This window comes from Prunus dulcis, chromosome 3 (assembly GCF_902201215.1).
Source record: "Prunus dulcis chromosome 3, ALMONDv2, whole genome shotgun sequence".
In the NCBI taxonomy this organism is placed as follows: Eukaryota; Viridiplantae; Streptophyta; class Magnoliopsida; order Rosales; family Rosaceae; genus Prunus; species Prunus dulcis.
The window spans coordinates 1,613,548-1,631,070 of NC_047652.1; the positions used below are offsets into that span (position 1 = coordinate 1,613,548).

At 37.1% G+C, this 17,523-nt stretch overlaps 4 protein-coding genes and 1 long non-coding RNA gene across 7 annotated transcripts; 1 reads left to right on the forward strand and 4 right to left on the reverse strand.

Moving 5' to 3' along the window:
• Positions 1-213: 213 nt before the first annotated feature.
• Positions 214-2,207, reverse strand: LOC117622617 (protein HAPLESS 2). Of its 2 annotated transcripts, none has more exons than XM_034353360.1 (4): positions 1,999-2,207; positions 1,683-1,833; positions 967-1,067; positions 214-830 (listed from the first exon to the last, which is right to left on the reverse strand). In XM_034353360.1, the coding sequence occupies exons 2-4, from the start codon at positions 1,778-1,780 to the stop codon at positions 325-327; spliced, it is 705 nt and encodes a 234-aa protein (XP_034209251.1). In that variant the 5' UTR covers positions 1,781-1,833; positions 1,999-2,207; the 3' UTR covers positions 214-324. The 2 variants fall into 2 exon arrangements, with proteins under 2 accessions (XP_034209251.1, XP_034209250.1); XM_034353359.1 differs by having other exon boundaries at positions 1,979-2,207.
• A 1,869-nt stretch (positions 2,208-4,076) lies between these two features.
• On the reverse strand, positions 4,077-8,804 carry LOC117622265. The gene is made up of 7 exons (XM_034352873.1): positions 8,041-8,804; positions 6,916-7,053; positions 6,518-6,760; positions 5,964-6,077; positions 5,674-5,856; positions 4,632-4,849; positions 4,077-4,521 (listed from the first exon to the last, which is right to left on the reverse strand). Exons 1-7 carry the CDS (start codon positions 8,659-8,661, stop codon positions 4,179-4,181), a joined length of 1,860 nt encoding a protein of 619 aa, XP_034208764.1. The 5' UTR covers positions 8,662-8,804; the 3' UTR covers positions 4,077-4,178.
• A 416-nt stretch (positions 8,805-9,220) lies between these two features.
• On the reverse strand, positions 9,221-11,021 carry LOC117622874. Its single transcript, XM_034353670.1, has 3 exons — positions 10,865-11,021; positions 10,358-10,742; positions 9,221-9,989 (listed from the first exon to the last, which is right to left on the reverse strand). The coding sequence occupies exons 1-3, from the start codon at positions 10,916-10,918 to the stop codon at positions 9,466-9,468; spliced, it is 963 nt and encodes a 320-aa protein (XP_034209561.1). The 5' UTR covers positions 10,919-11,021; the 3' UTR covers positions 9,221-9,465.
• Positions 11,022-11,821: 800 nt separating this feature from the next.
• LOC117621253 (U-box domain-containing protein 35-like) lies at positions 11,822-16,838 on the reverse strand. Of its 2 annotated transcripts, none has more exons than XM_034351621.1 (11): positions 16,400-16,838; positions 15,919-16,043; positions 15,599-15,720; positions 15,257-15,468; positions 15,119-15,164; positions 14,724-15,015; positions 14,522-14,623; positions 14,027-14,455; positions 12,592-13,347; positions 12,168-12,258; positions 11,822-12,087 (listed from the first exon to the last, which is right to left on the reverse strand). In XM_034351621.1, exons 1-11 carry the CDS (start codon positions 16,599-16,601, stop codon positions 12,068-12,070), a joined length of 2,397 nt encoding a protein of 798 aa, XP_034207512.1. In that variant the 5' UTR covers positions 16,602-16,838; the 3' UTR covers positions 11,822-12,067. The 2 variants fall into 2 exon arrangements, with proteins under 2 accessions (XP_034207512.1, XP_034207511.1); XM_034351620.1 differs by having other exon boundaries at positions 15,119-15,167.
• Positions 15,343-16,293, forward strand: LOC117621255. Its single transcript, XR_004584903.1, has 2 exons — positions 15,343-15,424; positions 15,873-16,293. It is a non-coding gene; the product is annotated as an uncharacterized LOC117621255 (long non-coding RNA).
• Positions 16,839-17,523: the final 685 nt, after the last annotated feature.

The following is a 17,523-nucleotide window of genomic DNA, read 5'->3' on the forward strand; positions in this document are numbered from 1 at the left end:
ATCAAACAAAGTAAATAAGTAGTCATGCATATATGGCTTTCAGGTTGCACTAGTGGGGTTGAGCTAACTTGCTTTACATCAATAAATATACGTATGAATTTGCAATAGTCTTTGTAGACAAATAAAAGTAAACAAAGAACCTTTCAAAAAATGTGGTGTAAACTGATATCTCATTTTCTGCCTCAAGTGGAGGCAAAAAGTAGGTCAATCACATTTCATATGCAACAATAGAAATTTCATATGTTCTTTTATTATAAGTCATATCTTAAATTCAACTAATTACAACCGTCATAATTTCAAAACCAATTTCAGAAACACTGACAATCACCTAAGTTTCCTCCTCTTCGATGTTCTGGCTTGCCTTCGAACATTTCTCACTTTTCTTAATCGAAGATGTCTCGAGCTTCTTGGCCTTTGGGATCTGCCCACAATGCGCACAGATCTTCCCCTAGACTTTAACCTTACATGGTGGTGACTACGAGTGCCGTGCCTACGTGATGGGTAAACAGAGCTCTGCAGCTTATCCTTTCTTCTCCTGCTGAGTGACTTCCGCTTTCTGCTGACATTTAACTCATGATAGTTATCCCACAAATCATTTTCCTCGCTTGAACTGTATCCTTGCTCAATGTCTCGAAATTGGCTGTGGCGGCGATGACGGTGACGACGGCGGTTTACCCTCTTAGTGTTCTTTAGTTTGTAACACAAAAAACAAGTAATATCTTCTAGTGCATACCAGTATGTCGCACATGCAGCCCAACACATCTTACAGAGGCTTTTTCCAATGCATTGGAATAATCCCAGTTTAAATAATAGATAGAAGAATAATAAAGCTGAAAGAAAGTGAAAAATATGAATAAGAAACAAATCAACATTTCTGCAGCTCATAACAAATGAACTTCCAAGGCTAGTCTGCGAAGCAAACTCTAACGAAAATAAGAAGAGTACAACTAAAGAAGAAGAAATTACTTATGTAGCAGAGGACCAAGATCATTAACAGTTTCAACAGACTGGAGACACATAGATGCTCAATAAAGCAACCGAAATCCCAGGGTCCTGAACACACATCCCTGCAGAATCAAACATATCATAGTAATATTAGCAGGGCAGTGAAGTGTAATCCAAAGGTAAAACCATCATCCAGTCTCATCATCTATAGTTGAAAATGAATATGCACAAGCTCAGAAAAGTATTCAGCTACTTCCTATCTTGCAAAGGAGTATTTCCCCCTCCGATCGGCATCGATGCCTAGGAGGTTACATCTTTGAGGAAAACAAACAAGAACTAAGGGGAATGAAGGAGAATCTAAAAGCATGGTTTCGTTAGTTTAGTGCCAAACTGAAAGAAAATCAAGCACTAAAAGATAATAAATAAGATTTCCTAAGATTAGCAGCTAAGAAAATGAAGTGCCTTGGCCTATAAGCTGCACCCCTTTGGCAGGAAAAAGGAAGAAGTAAACAAGAAGTGTATTGTGAAGAAATGCCGGTCATGAAAATAAGGAAAACATGTATGAACATCAGAGACTCATAGCAGGCCTCCAAGTTAGTGCAACACAAGAAACTATTGGAGATGAAATGAAGTCAACAAATCATAGTAATTTTCATCTGAAGTTACGACATATGATATGATTGAACAGAAAGATGGCCGGGCCGGCAATAAAAGAGAACATTTTCAGCAGAACTTACTCGCATGAGCCACCAAACATAGTCTTAAATGGAGCCAAGAACGCCTTCTCAAGTAGACCACCGACCCCATCTACAGCTTTACTGATGACATCCCCCATTGCAAGCAATAAAAGTTCAAATTCAAAAGAACGTGTTTATTTCTACCATCAAGCTGCAAAACAATACACAAAATTGAATCCAAAAGTTATTAATTAAAGCAAAAATAATACAAATTCAACAATAAAAACCCACAAAGTTCACCAAAAACAACAACAATAAAGGCGAAGGAAAAAATAAAGCAAAAGAAAGAAATTAACGGAGAAGGCAAGGCAGGAACATGGAGAAGAAGAGAGCCTTGTCTGTCTCGGATTTTCTCTCTTGTTGGACGTTTTGTGAATTTTAGCAGCAGATGGTGAGATTGGGTGGAGGTTTTGTTATTTTGTGACGAGGGAGGGAGGGGAATGAGAAACCGCTTCAACTCAACGGTCGGGAAATAAAATAAAATAGATTGAAAAATGGGACTGGGCTGGCTGGGCCCATTTTCGATATTCCCGTGAAATAAGAGGTTGGCAAATGCCTCCATCCTTACCTCAAGGTAGTAGAAATAGTAGGGTATCCTGCTCATAGATGTGAAAGCAAGAGAACATGCTATGCACCACTTGAAAGGAAAAGTGCCATCAACCATTGAATTTGTATGCTTGTAGTAGCAAGTGCAATGCTTAAATTATCTAGACGTTGTGTCGTGTTGTGTTGGAATTTATCAAAAACTATACACTAGTCACAACCAGATTTCCTCTTGCTCATTTAGCTCTCTTTAAAATCAATTTCTCATTCACTTCACTTGATTATGGTTTTGACCAAGTTTGAGGGAGGGCAACCCTCTTCCTTTCTTTCTAGTGCCATCCCTTTTTGCATATAATGCACACGCCGTTGTTCTAGCTGCTTGGAGCATTGCTTTTTCCAAGCCTTGCAACTGAAAGGAAGAACTTGAAGAATAAGATGATCAGCTTAGCAATCAGACCTAGGAAAAGAAGGATATGCTACTTAGTATCTTTCATTAGATCTCTGAAAAAAAATTAGAACACGTTTTACACATTCTTATTTAAGTTGTTGACCTGTGCTATTCATGATTTTTTATTTTTAATTATCAGGGATATTTTTGGTAGTTAAATAAGATGTTTTTAGTTAATTTAAAATTTTGATTTAAATATTATAGTGTACTTAGATCATGAGTATTTATCATACATAGCCAAAATTTGGCCCATACTTTCATAAATATCAGTTTCTATATAAAAAAAATTCAAATATAGCATAAAACCCACTTAAAAAGACACAAATACCATCAAAATTAAAACTCACATAAACCTAAAAAGTTTCAAATTAAAATTGATTGCTCCTTCCCACCTTCTTTAACTAGGTTCTCAAATCCTCTCACTGCAATGTTTTTTTTTATCCCTATGTTTAAACTCCTTTTGTAAACTCTCCCAATGACCGTTTCCCAATTCTTGTTTGTGGTAGTAATGACCATGGTAATTGGACTCTTGAGGATGGGTATTAGATTGGTGTTGCTCTGAGTGTTGTTTATAGTGTTACTTGTTATGATGCCGACCTTGAAGACAGTTGTGGTGGACTTCTTGAGATCCCTTTTGACATGTCTGAGTGGTAAGTTTTGTTTGGCACAAATATTATTCACACCGAAGAAAATAGCAGCCCCACAATTCATCCTCAAGAGTATAGCCGATCGGCTATAAGTTTGTATTATTACAAAATAGTATAACCGCCCGGCTATACTTTTTTTGACATTAGCGAAAAGGGCTCTAGGCAGTTCATTTTTTTAATAAGTAGTATAGCCGCGCGGCTATACATTTTACCACGTGGCGAAACAGGCGCTAGGCGACAGGTGGTTCATTTTTTTAAAATAAAAAATAGTATAGCCGAACGACTATACTACAGTTTTCATTAAAAAAAAGTATAGCCGCCGGCTATACTGATTTGACAGGTGGCGAATCGGTGCTAGGCTCCAGGTGGGTCTTTTTTTTTTAATTATAATAAATATTATAGCCGCTCGGCTACACTGTTTTTTATTATAAAAAGATATAGCCGCGCGGCTGTACTATTGTTTTTATTTAAAAAAATAGAATAGCCGCCCAGCTATACTCGGATATATTTTTCTTTAGTCTTAAAAAAAAAAAATATTATTATGAATAATATAGTCGAGCGGCTATACACATAGGGTGAACTCAGCACTCTGAAAACCTAAGCTATGATTTATGGATGTTTGTTGTGTGAGCATTACTCATTTATTTGTATTTAATAGAATGGACTATTTGCATTCTTTATTTATGGACTATTTCACCTTTAAGGTCATCTCCCTTTATATAAATAGATATGTTAAAGTTTTCATTAACTAAAAAATTTAATGAAATAGGACTACTATACATTGACTGTTACAAAACTGTGAACAAATCTGTGGTTTATTATTTACAAAGTAAAAATTTAGGAGCTCCTATCACTTCATTATTGTCTAGGGGAAGGAGGAAGTGGAACAAGCATGCTTCCAACACCCATAAACTCTTCAGCAAATTGTTCATCGTTTTTACCCAACATATCCTTTAAGCTACACTCCACATTCCTTGCCTTAAGCACCCAATATCTCGGTTTTATCTTCTTCTCCAATGAATAACTGAAGTACCTGGGATACTCCACCAAGTCCGTTACTGGCTTCTCCATGGTGTTTATGAGGAATTCAAGCTTCGGTCTCAAAACCTCTTCAATGCTGTACCCGAGCAACGGCGAAAATCTGCGGACCATGAATGCAATATCCCTCCGTGACAGCCCTTTCTTCATCAAATACTTCATCCTGCTCACCAAATTCCCCACATTAGACTAATTCACATTTCATAAAAATAAAAAAAAACTAGAGAATTCTAAGTTTGTTGAGCTGCATATACTAAACAAAAAAAACATTACCGAGGAAGTAAATTTCTATCAGTGTCTGAAACAAGAAGCTCTGGATACTTTTTGATAACCCGTGGAAGATGAACTTTGGAGACACCAATACTAGCAAGAAACTGAAGCTTCTTACTGAGAGTTCTCTCAATGCTGGCAGCAAATATTTCAGGACAGCGACCCAGTATGATGCCAACAGTTTCTTTATCAAATCCTAGACCTTCCACAAATGAAACCACCTGTATAAAGCAGTAATAAAAGTTAAAACTGGACTAAAGAAACTGTGACACATTTACATGGTTCCCGAATCCTTCACAGACTGGTAAAGTATATCCAGTTGCATTGTGTTGATCTCTAATGTGGGACCAACTTGAATTGGTAGGACAAAATTAAATTACGCTTGCAATTGTTTGTGTGAACCTTGCTAACTGAGATATTAAAGTCTCAGAGCCATGGAGATATGCTTATCTTTCTTTGCATACTGGCCATCTGCCACAGGTGTCGCACATTGTAGACACTGTACTACAGTCCACCATAAAATTTGCAAACTCAATACACACACAAGGCAACAACCTAACAGTTCAAAGAACAATATATATATATATATATCTATCTAAATTTTACAAACGCAACACACACACAAAGGCAACAACCTAACAGTTTAAAGAACAATATATATATATATATATATATAGATATATCTATGTATATGTTGCTTTTCAAAAATTTTCGTTGCGTCAATTTGTTACTTCCTGTTTTATAGACTAGTTCTTCAATGACATCCTTTTCTTTTCTTGGTCATTTGATGAAGAACCAAGCAGTATAGGCTAGATATTATCAGCTTGAAAGCATGAAACTGGAGGAAAAGAAAAAAACCGTATATGGCTTCAATATTTCATATTCAACCTAAAACAGCAAATTTACCAAATAGCCAAACAATTAAGCTCTGCAGCCAACAACTAAATCATGAGGTAAAAGTTGCGAACACAAACAAAAAAATTTATAAGGAAACAAGTTTGTGTAATATAGATGCGAAGATATGAATAAAACAAAAAGTACCAACCTGAAGAAATTCTACAGGTTTCCGTATCAATAGCTGAGGGCTTCTAGAGATAACCTGACCTAACTTCTTGTTTCTAATACCCAATTCACCAAGCTGGTCAACCATCAATTTTAGCAAGCTGGTTGAGCAACCCAAAACATGAGGCCAGCTTTTGATTGCAAGACCAACACTCATTTTTGGTACCTGTAATGAAGCACAATTCCTCGTTTAGTATTTTAACCAAAATAATGATTCATTCCAGTTGGAAAAATCGGCCAGCATAAATAAAAATACCTGATTGGATTCCGTACCTTCTCCAAATCGAAGAAAGAAAGAACCTCCTTGAAGTTCTCTTGAATACTTGTAGATAGAATCCATGGATATTTAACCAACATTCTACCAACATCTTTATCCTCCACACCAACCTGCACAACAATACATGAAGAAATGCTCAACCATGGCAGACAAGGTGTCTCCATAACGTTATGAAATCCATTCTTGGTCCAAATAATATAGACCAAGTGAACAATGTATAAACCAGCACCATAATTCTATTTATTACATGTACAACCAAAGGCATATGTTATAAATGTAATCTCGGTAAAGTTGGTTATGCTACTGATCATGAAATTTCATAAATCCAAAAGTTGACATGTCCAAAGAACAAGGAAATGTCCAAGGTGGGGAAGAGGAAGCTAGAACGAACATAATTGCACAGTGAGATAGAGATCACTTATTTTATCATTCATACAGCTTCGGAAATAACAAACTATTTGGTAAGTATATATTTAAAGTCACCTAAGTTACATAATAATTTTGCACTTAAATTAAAATTAAGAGAAAGCAGAACCGAAGTTAACTGTACCTCTCTAAATGCAAGCACTCTTGTTTTAATGACTTTAATGTTGCAAAAAATAATGGGCGGATATAACAGAACTATGTTTGTCATGCGTTCTCTCGGGACTCCAATATTTTCGAGATATTCCAAAATAGGTGCCACATGAGGATCCAAGGACAACAAAAGAAGGCGGGGAAAGGATTCAATTAAACAACGAAAAGTGGCGTCTCCAAAACCCAACATGTCCAGACCTCCACGCCTTGCTGCAATCTATAGCATAAAAAGAAAAACCAACTGGAAATAAGAATAAACCATCCAGACACATAAATGCACACGAACCACGAATCTCTAAATAACAAAGAATTAAAAGTAACTTGCAGTTTGACATACATGCATTACTAAGATTTGGAAGAGACATACCAGACCTTTTCAAAAAATGATAGGGTTTGTTGCAAGTCTTCATCAATAGGAATTGATAAGTGCATCATCATACGACGAGCATTTTTCCCAATGAGCCCCACATCATTACTGCCAGAAAAGAATATTTCCTTCACATACTTAACCTATAAGCCAAATGCAAAATAAGAAACAATTCTGCAACAGATCTGAAGAATAATTTCATTTCTGCATTCATATGACACTAGAGAATCAATACCAAATTCCTGGGTCTTGTCCATGTCATAAGATTTCCACTTTTACAGTTATAGGGTCCTAATTCATCTTGAGTCCTTGATTACGAAATTATAAACTCACGAAGTCATTTCAAAGGTTTATGTACTATAAAATAATCAGGCTGCATACTTTCCCATTCTGTAATATCATCTATGTATGCAGCCTGGTGTTTGGGACAATTTGTGAGAAACAGTCTAGTGGAAGTCATTTTACTCATACTTTCCAGTGAGCTTTCTCCATGTCAGAACATGATGAAGAATGCACAATGATGTTAATAATGCAGAACCTCATACAAACTTCAAAGAATTTTGGGTCATATCAAATAGATTTCCAGGGAAAAATAATACATAATTTTTATAGTACAGGATTTGTAATATTGAGTGTGGATAAGAGGGCATTGCCATAGATAAGCTATTAAAACTGAAAAATATGTCATCACTTCCGACAGTAAGTAACTCCAACAAGTCTTGCCTTCCTTTGTCGTACTATATCAAAAATATGTTATTTTTTCACTACGCCCCACAGATGAGAAATTTACTTCACCCTTCTCCCAATCAAATGTTTGACATGAAATAACCCAATAAATAACTTCCACTAGACTGTTTCTCACAAATTGTCCCAAATACCAATAACTAGTTCACCATAATCACAAGATTCACAACCTTGTTCACATCAAAGAAACCAATAAATTCAATGACTTGTTCGTGAAACAAGAACTGAACTCAAAAAATTTGAAAAAGCAATCCTAAGTACCAATTACTTGTTTACCATAACATAAACAAATTACATTCACTTCCATTAAAACAATTTTCTCACAAATTGTCGACCAAAACTTCAACAAATTATTATTATTATTTTATGAATTGCGATGCCCTTACCTTCTCAACGAGTCTCGGAAGTGTCTCTGCTGATAAATGCCTGGCAAGATTCATAGCCGAAGACAGACTCAACCCAACGACACTCTCCAAAAACGCAACTTTTCCATTGTCACCTTTTTCCTTGGCTAAATACCTCACCTTTTCTTTAAACCCAACCAATTCTCTCCCCTCCTTTCTCTCCCGCTCTCTCCACAGCCCAAGCTCATCCAACTCCAAAACCCCATCGACCAACATCCGCAAATACCTCGGCGAATTCGACGAAACAAAGGTGGCTTCTGTCTCAGAAACCCCAAATTCTTGAAGAAACTCCAAAAGAGCGTCTTGGGCAGCTTTGAATTGCTCCGATTGGTGGTCTGGCGGAGGTGCAGGGCTGTTGGGTGGTGTGGAAAACAGGGTATGGTGAAGGTGGTGATGGGTTTTGGAGGGCGTGTGGAAAATTGGGTTTTTGGGTTTGTGGGTCTGGTGGAGTCTGAGAGTGAGAGTGGGGTTTGATGGGTTGGGGAGGAGAGAAGGGTTTGTGGGTTTGTTTGGGGATGAGGAAAGTTTGAAAGTTAAGGTGAGGGTTGTGGGGATTTGGAGGAATTTGGAAGAGGAGGACATGGTTAGAGGAATCACATCCATACATAGAAACAAATAGAGTCTTTCTTAAACCCTAAAACCCTGAAACTCAACAGAGCAAGCTCTCATCTTTTTGTTTTGGATTGAGCTAAAGCTCACTTTTTTGGGCAAGTTTATTTTTTGGTCGAATTTTTAAGTAAGTTGGATCTCCCTTTGGCGGGACTTCTGCTGCAATGAGACAAAATCCAATATTTATAAAAGAATCTTTCCCAAAAAAAATATATATATTATAAAAGAAACAAGTTAGATTGTTGTCACCAAGGTTTTATTTTCAGTAAGGTTTTATTTTGTATCTTATCTTTTGTCAAAACTCACAAGTTTTGATCTTAGGAGGAGCTCTGCTTTTGAGTGGTTCGTATTTGTGTAATTTTGTTAGGAAAAATGGAAAGATAAACCTCTGTGGATAATTACACCAAAAACAAATAATCTATTTGGATTGTTAAGATTTGAGTAAGCTACTCTCTCTACGAAAACTGTTTATTGCATGATGACATACTAGTTTGTGTGTTTTTTTCTGATGAAATTTGTTCTTCCAGCATATTTAAACACTTCTACCAGTTATTGCTTTGAGCTACAGAACCAACCCTGTTTCAACTTTCTTTGCACTTACCAACTCTTGGCTTGCTTTTACAAAAATAATTGAACCACTGATTCATAAAACACATGGTCACTAGCACTACTATATCTGCAGCAATAGAGTTGGTCGCACAAACCGCACAAATCTACAAACTACAGGCCATGTTCCCACAAAGTGCTTCAAAAGTTACACACAACAAACTACAACTATGCATGGTACCAGTTTCTTTTTCAAACCCAAGTGCCTCTCAGAAGAGAACTGGTAGATGCAGTCTCCCCAAAAGTTTTGATCAAATCAGAACAAGATTCAACTGCTTCCCCCTCTGTCTGCAGCTCCAGCCCTAATTCCTCTTCTATATCATCCGAAGCCGATATGAGCAAGAACTCACATCCTTCATAGTTCAAGAAGTCAGGTGGATCAGCTGGGCAGTACCTTAAATTCCCAAACTGGCCTTGCAGGTGGGCAGGAAACATAGCCCTGCGGTTGTTCTGTAGTCCTCTGAACCGAGAAGTACTGCTGCTGCCATGTTGATCCGGGTTCTTTATTTGAATATGAAATGAGCCTTCATGTTTAATGTTAAGTGACTCTTGAGGCTCATTGTTCTCATCTTCTGGTGGGAACTCAAGCTTGTAAATCAAATGAGTGTGGGGTTTCTTCTTCCCCTCCTTATGCCTCACAATGCGGTATATGCCTTCTCCTAATGCCCTTGCTGCGGAAGTGTGTCTGTGCCCTTCGGTTTTAGTGTCATACTCCTCTGCCATACAACATGTATATACAATGAGTTCTGATTTCTACTTATGCTTCTCATGCTGATATTGTGCTTACATCCAAAATTATGAGTAACTTTTCGGTGTGACTGTAATACCTACACTATGTTAACAATTCACGCATGTTATATATACTGCGGGATCGCCACCACATGTTTAATTAGAGTGAATTAGTATCACCACATGGTAGTGATGATTATCTTTTAATTAAAATCCTGATCACTAAACAAAATAAAAAACACTAAACCCAACAAGTTGAAAACCAAGATGAGGATCTTATCATATAGAAATAGTATTCTATGTAAAATTAAAATGGGATTAATATGGTAAAAAGTTAAAATGGGAAATTTTGTACCTCCTTGAAGAGCAGTTTTCACATCATCTATATTTGTGGTGACCATCTCAACAAAACCCCAATAGGGTCTGCCTTTCTTGCTTGGGTCAGGAAGGCTTTTCCTTCCCATCACTATGAACCTCAGCAATGGTTGCTTCTCAATGTTCACTTCCTGCCTTCCATGCCCACCTTCACTACTTTGACTACGACCAGAACCTTTTTCACCAGAATTTGATCCCTTCTTCTTTGCACCTTCTTTTCCTGAATCAGGTTCTTGCTTCTCCTCAATTGGCCTCTCACCTGACTCTGGCCTTAAAACTATGTACAAACGTTGAACATCATCTGGGCTGTGAGCTTCCTCCTTGTTAACTTTTGGCCTGTAGAAGAAGAATATTTCCCCTCTCTCCTGCCATTTAATTTGTCACAACAAAACACACCAACATAATATTTGAATCAGAAGAATCAACATTTAACTTCAACTTTCATGTCATGTCGGCATGTCATGCATTCAAACACAAACAAAGGAACCTGAATTTCAACTTGGGCATCAGCTCTGGTCTTGACTTCTTCGCCTTGTCCCATTGTTCCTTCCTTGTGCAACAACACACACTTTCTGATAACGCTAGAACTAGCTATCTTCTTGCTGATATGATAAAGAACAGAAAATCTGGGAATGTTCCTTAATTTGGTAGAAATAGGAGGGTAAAAAGTGAAATTGAAATTTAATCCACTAGAAACTTCACACTTGCAGCCACCGTTTGTTATGAACATGACACGTCCCTACTTTGAAGGTGCCACGTTTCTTACTTTCTTTACAGTTGAGGATATCTGAAAATGAAATAATACCATGTTGTTTGTAAAAGAACTGAGTTAATTAGAGTATTCTACTGCTTACGTTAATTCAACAAGAGTTTTATTATTGTAAGCAAAAATTTCAAGAGTTTTGCTTCCAAAAACACGGGAAGGTAACTTCAAGCCCGTCTTTTATTTCATGGAATGGGTTCTGAAAGTTGAGCCTTTATGTACTTGGGACCCCCATGACTGTCCATTGGGCCACATGATTATAGGCCTAGAATGTTTGTTCCTTAGGTTTTGGTCTTTGTAGCCTGCTTGTAAAAATTAAAGAACAAATGTTGGAAAATGTGAAGATATGGGTTAATTTGGAAATTTTTAACAAAATGGGAATATTTTTCTTTCTATAACAAGCCCTCAAATTTTTTGTTGCAATTAAAAGCCCTCAAAATTGAAATGGTGCCTGATTTATGCAGCCCATCAAGGGAAAGAAGAAGAACACTGGCCGGGTTGTACAAAAATAAGGATGAAGGAATCGAAGTGGTGTTTTTCTTGTGGAAATGACCATTCATAATTTGATGATGTTCAGAAATTGGGTTTAAAAAAGGTACTTGTCTGTCATTGTTGAATTTTTATTTTTATTTTTGCTTTTTTAGACGCATTTTTGAAATTTACAACTTTGTTATACCCATTGTTGTTGATAATATGTATATTTACATGTACACTTGAATGCCAATCATATTTACATGACAACAAAATTTCAGGCTGTCTGAGACTTTGAATTTGATGTCTTTGATGCCTATGTATCCTTCTCACTGAAGCCCACATTCTGGGACCCAAAATTTCAATTAAAAAAAATTGAGAAAACAAAGTGCCAATTAAACTAATGAGGTCACTGGAGCAATGTTGCATCATGGAACTCACACTGACCTTCAAGCATTATTCAGTTTCAGTTGGCCCTGTGAAACAAAGTAAATCGAAAACCGTTAAATTTAGTTCTTCATGTTTTCTTGTCAAAATTGTTTCTCTCACTCTATACCTGCTTCTGCTTGATTTTCTATCTGTGAAGATGTGCTTGATTGGCTCTTTGAGGTTCCTGAATTATTGAGCTGTGGATCACTCATCACTTCCTGCAAAAGATACTCTACAATGTCAAATACCTTCCTCATTAATCGAAAACCGGTAGAACCATGTATACATGTGCTTTTTTCTAGTTCTTTTAGTTAAGGTTGATATCACATGGAAGTCCTAAAATATGAGCTAAAATAATGTGATTCATGTTGGTTTTTTTGGCACTTGAATGAGCCTACTTGCTTTTCCATTTGTTTTAGTCCTAACTAAATTTTTAATACCAAGCATCTTAGAGAAGGTGGAGAATTTTTTTTCGATTTTCTAGGTAAACTTATGCAATGATCTCATAGTCAGCACCAAATGCTTCTAAGTTTTTCAGTTTTTCGACTTACCTGTTGATCAGGAACATGACTGTGATGTGGGGAAAGACCATTATTGCCGTCTATTAACTTGTGGTTCATCTTATCTTCAGCAAGTTCTCTCCATTTATTTAGTGATGGCAGTACCACGGTGCCAAGATCTGGCCTGTCTTTTCGTCTGAGTTCTGCACATTGGATTGCTAGCTTTGCAAGGCTTAAGGCTTCTTCCACTGGCCAGTCAGGGACAGCTGGGTCCAGCATCTCCTCAAATGTGTCCTTTTCAATGGCCTTGTTGACATGGTGAGCCAAGCCCATCGGCGATCTACCTGTTAGCAATTGGAGAAGAATAATGCCTAAGGAGTAGACATCAGATTTTACACCAAGCATTCCTGTCTGTTGATACTCAGGATCAATATAGCAGAATGTTCCAGCTGTTGCTGTCATGAGGCACTGTGTCATATTTTCAGCTACAGCTGGGACAAGTCTGGCCAATCCAACATCACTAATCTTGCTCACATAGTTGTGATCTAGCAAAATGTTGCCGGGCTTGAGGTCACGGTGCACTAAGGGTTCTGGCTTGGTCTGATGAAGAAAGAGTAGGCCTGTGCCAATCTCAGCAGCAATTCGGAACCTGAGTTGCCAAGAAAGAGCTGGATTGTTCCCTCTCTTTATGAGACAGTCCTCTAAGCTTCCATTGGCCATATATTCATAGACTAAAACGCCATACTCTGGGCAGGCTCCTAGAAGTAGTACCATGTTGGGATGTCGAATGCAGCTAAGTATGTCAATCTGCATTTGGATCATGACAGGAGATTAGATAAAAAATTATCCATATCCTATCTTTTACCGTTATATGTTTTGTGGAAGCAATTTAGAACAATAAGTAAGTGAATTAAGCATGTTGGAAAAGAATTTGTATATGAAGCTTTTATTGCATTGCATGAAATGTATATGGAATTGAATGTGAAATACTGTCAGGTACCAAGTACCACTTGGATTTAGAGACATTGATGCAGCAGGCATTGTGAGATCTTACCTTTTCTGGTTCTTGAATCCTACTGGAGTTTATTTGGGGGTGTTTCTGAAATCTTAACTTTTAGTTTTGTTAAGAATCATATTCGAGTGATTTTTAGTTCTTACCCTTTTCAGTTCTAGAATCTTGCCATTTTTTGTTACATTTTCCCTAAATATAGTAAGTTTCTAACTATTTTAGATTTTTAACTGTCTTGATCAATTTCGTACTGTTTGTTGATCTCCACAAGGTATCAGGCTTTAAAACAGAGTTCTTTGTTAGTTTACTATACAAATTAGCAACAAGAACACTTATGCTTGGCCTTATTGTTTTCCTTTTTTCTTCACCTGTAGAAAAAGAACAAGCCAAGTTTTGATTGCAATTTTTTTAAGCATGCAACCAAGTCAAAGAAAATTTAGATGATCATATTTTCTAAGCAAGGATCTCGGTACTCACCTCTTTCTGAAATTGTGTCCTTCCTTGAGCAGCATCCGGACGCAAGACCTTTACTGCAACTGGTGTGTGATCAAGATAGCACTTAAAGACAGGACCATAACCTCCTTCCCCAATTTTTCGAGACGGGGCAAAGTGTTCCGTTGCTTGCTCAATCTCCTCAATAGCATATCTTCTGTATTTGTCATCTGTTTGGGCTAGATTATCTAATAGTTTCCTCATGTCCTCTGCTTCTCTGAGGGCCTTTATTTCTGTATTTGCTCGTTTCTGTGATTCCAACTGTGCAATTCTTTTAGCAGCATCAGCTGCTTCCATGGCTGCCCTGCACCTAACTCTTTCTTTCTCTGCAACTGCTATTGCAGCTTCTTGACCCAGTCGTGCCTCCTCTAGTTTTTGCTCCTCTACAACCCTCCAATTGTGCAGCTCCATTTCCTGTGGGGTACACAAAGTTAAATGGAATCTTGAAAATGCAGAAGGTAAATGTAGACTTCTTATCACCTTCTGTTTAGCTGAAAGTGCTTCTCTACATGCTGTACTGTACATGTCCATTGTTTGCTTCAGTTCTAGCTTTAGTCTCCTCATCTCAGATTCGACTTCTTCCTGCATAAGTTTAGAAATGCAGTGAAAAAAAACATCTAGCTAGATAATGTGCAAGGAAGGATACTTGATATAAGTTGAGCTGAGTATATCCTGTCCTTACCAGGTTCTGTGATGACCATGAAGATGATGTTAGGTTGCTTTCATGTGAAACCGATGAAAAATCATGCAGAGAACTGAGGTCCGCGAACTTAGGTCCTTGACGCATTGACCCGAAGCTCTGGTCTGAGCTAGTAGATAGCCGTCCTCGGTTTGTATCCATAAAATCATACGTCACAGAAGAAGCACGGTCAGTGCTTGCCCTTTCCGAGCTTATGAATGATATGTCGCTTTCCGATTCTGAGAATCCTCCACTAATCCTCCCATTGCTAAAACCTCCTCTTGTTAATCCCAATCTGTTTCAATTCAGGATGGTGGTATCAGTTTCTATGGTAAATTACACAGCATCTATTTTAATACATAATAGCATAACATTAAGGCATTGTCTGTTTAACTTACCTGTATGCTTCATCTTGCAAGTTACGAGGCTTGAACGACGGTCTAGCTGCTAGATTTTGAGGATAAAAATATTGCATTTAGAGTACTTTTCATCCAAAATCAGTTTTCAAGAAAGCATAATAACTGAGAGATACAAACCTTTTAAATACATATTGTTGTATCTAGGTGTTTCAGGTGGTTTAAAACTTTGCTTATTTAATGAATCTATTTGGTTAACTAGTGGAGAACTGTATGGTGCTGCACGAGAAGCATTTCGCACCGAGGATATCTTCCCTTTGGAGATGACATATACAGTGCAGAAATCAGGTGCCCCTTTCGATACACTACTTGGAATACTTGATGTCTTGAATCTGCGTGAGAAAAGCATTGAGTATTAGCAAACTAAACGACTCTTTACAAGTATAAACATATATTTCTATCCAAAATGTGTCCAAGAAAACACAGAATCTCAAAACCAGATTTATAGAACGAGGCCATTACCTGATAAATCCATGCTTTGCTGGAGCTCCCAGAACCAGATTCTCAATTGCAGCATAAGAAACATACTCTGTTACTGCTTTTGCTATATCGGTGTCTTCAAGTACGATATCAAGGCAATTTATCTGAGAACATAAATTTACATGAGCAAACAATCAAAGAGTAACATAAATAAAACCGATTGATAAAGCTGTCGTGATTATCGATATGATTATGTATAAGAAATTTTAGGGATGTGCTCCAAATGGTGAATTGTAAATTAAGCCTTTTTATGCAGGATGCTCATGGACCAAAATTTATGAAGGTAGAGCTTCGAAACCTACATCCTTACGCGTACAATAGCAATGGAAGGTAAGAAACAGATCCTTGGTCATCTTCTCAAGCTGCTGTTTGCGTGGCGATTGAGATGGATTGCTTACATCACAAATAAGGGCATTGTTTCCAGCCACTGTACCAAAAAAAGAAGTTGTAACTTGGTCTTGCATTGAAAATTGAATTAGCTCCAGAGGTGAGAAGAAACACAATATAAATTGTGAAATCACAGATGTATCTGATATGTTGAACTTGCTTTGTGAATTCCAGGCATATATAATATACCTGTGCATGTATTCTTGGATAGGACAAATTGAAATCACAATGCATCTGATATGTTGAAGTTGCTTTGTGAATTCCAGGCATATATAATATAACTGTTTTTATATTATAATGGTTGTGAACTTTTAGATTATCTTAATAGGAAGTTACTCTTCTGGTTATATGAGAGAGAGAGAGAGAGAGAGAGAGAGAGAGAGAGAGAGAGATTACATGAAGATGTTGAAGATGACTTCTGAACAACATGTAGTAGAATTACAGTTTGGCCCCTGGTGATAACATTCTCAGCAGCCCATCTCAGTGCATTTTGGCTCCCTTTCTGATTGTCTATGGCAACTGCCACCAAACCATTTCCTGCTCCTCCTCCTCCTCCTGCTCCTTTCTTTGTCCCATTTCCTCCTTTTGCTTGCCACATTTTCTTCAAAATCTCTAACTATGAAAAACAGAATATTGCTAGGACACAAACTAATCAAGTAGAAACTCTTCCATGTTCTGTACAAAGTGGCCCAGAAATCTTGATGCCTCAAACCTCTTGTCCCTTATCAAATTTGACCACCTTAGAATTTGCTATTTACAAGAATTTATGAGCCACCACAGGCACAGAACTTTTACATTTTTTTCTTTCTTCTTTTTTGGTTCAAAACCTGGCGGTTTCTCTATTTTGGCTTTTAAAATAGAAGCCTCACAATTCAGATAAAAAAGAAGAAAAAAAAAACCAGGTATATAGAAGCCTCACAATAAGATAGTCGGCTGCCAAAAGTAGAAGATCTAACCATAGACAATGAGATTCCCCCCTCCCCTTTTCCACGAAACACTATTTTTTAGGGCACAATGACCTATCAACTTTTTTCATCCAAGTTTTGAGAACTCAACAATTTGAACCCTTTTTGCATGTGAAATGACTCACGCATTTTGGGTCGAATAAAAAGTCGAACATAAATTGGCAAAAAAATAAAAGAGTTAGATTGTTTAACCTTTTTTTTTTTATAGCCAAATCTAGGAGGAATTGAATTTAATATTTTTTTAATGAAAAAATATAACTACTCTACTATTAACTTCATGATTAGTTATCTCTATTCATCCATATGGTTTTGTAAATGGATATTTACCGGCCAAGAATAATCATGAACTTTGGCTCAAATCAATTTGACTCATTGAGTGGAGTGGTAAATATGGGTAGTGGATCGTAAGTTCAGCCACGATTTAAGCACATAATAGTGTACACATCATCTAATATTCATTCGGTTAAACCTTTTTCCATTTCTTTTTAACCAATTTAGTTTTTTCTTTTTCTTTTTTTGATATAAAACAATATTGAAAGAAGGAAAATCGAATTT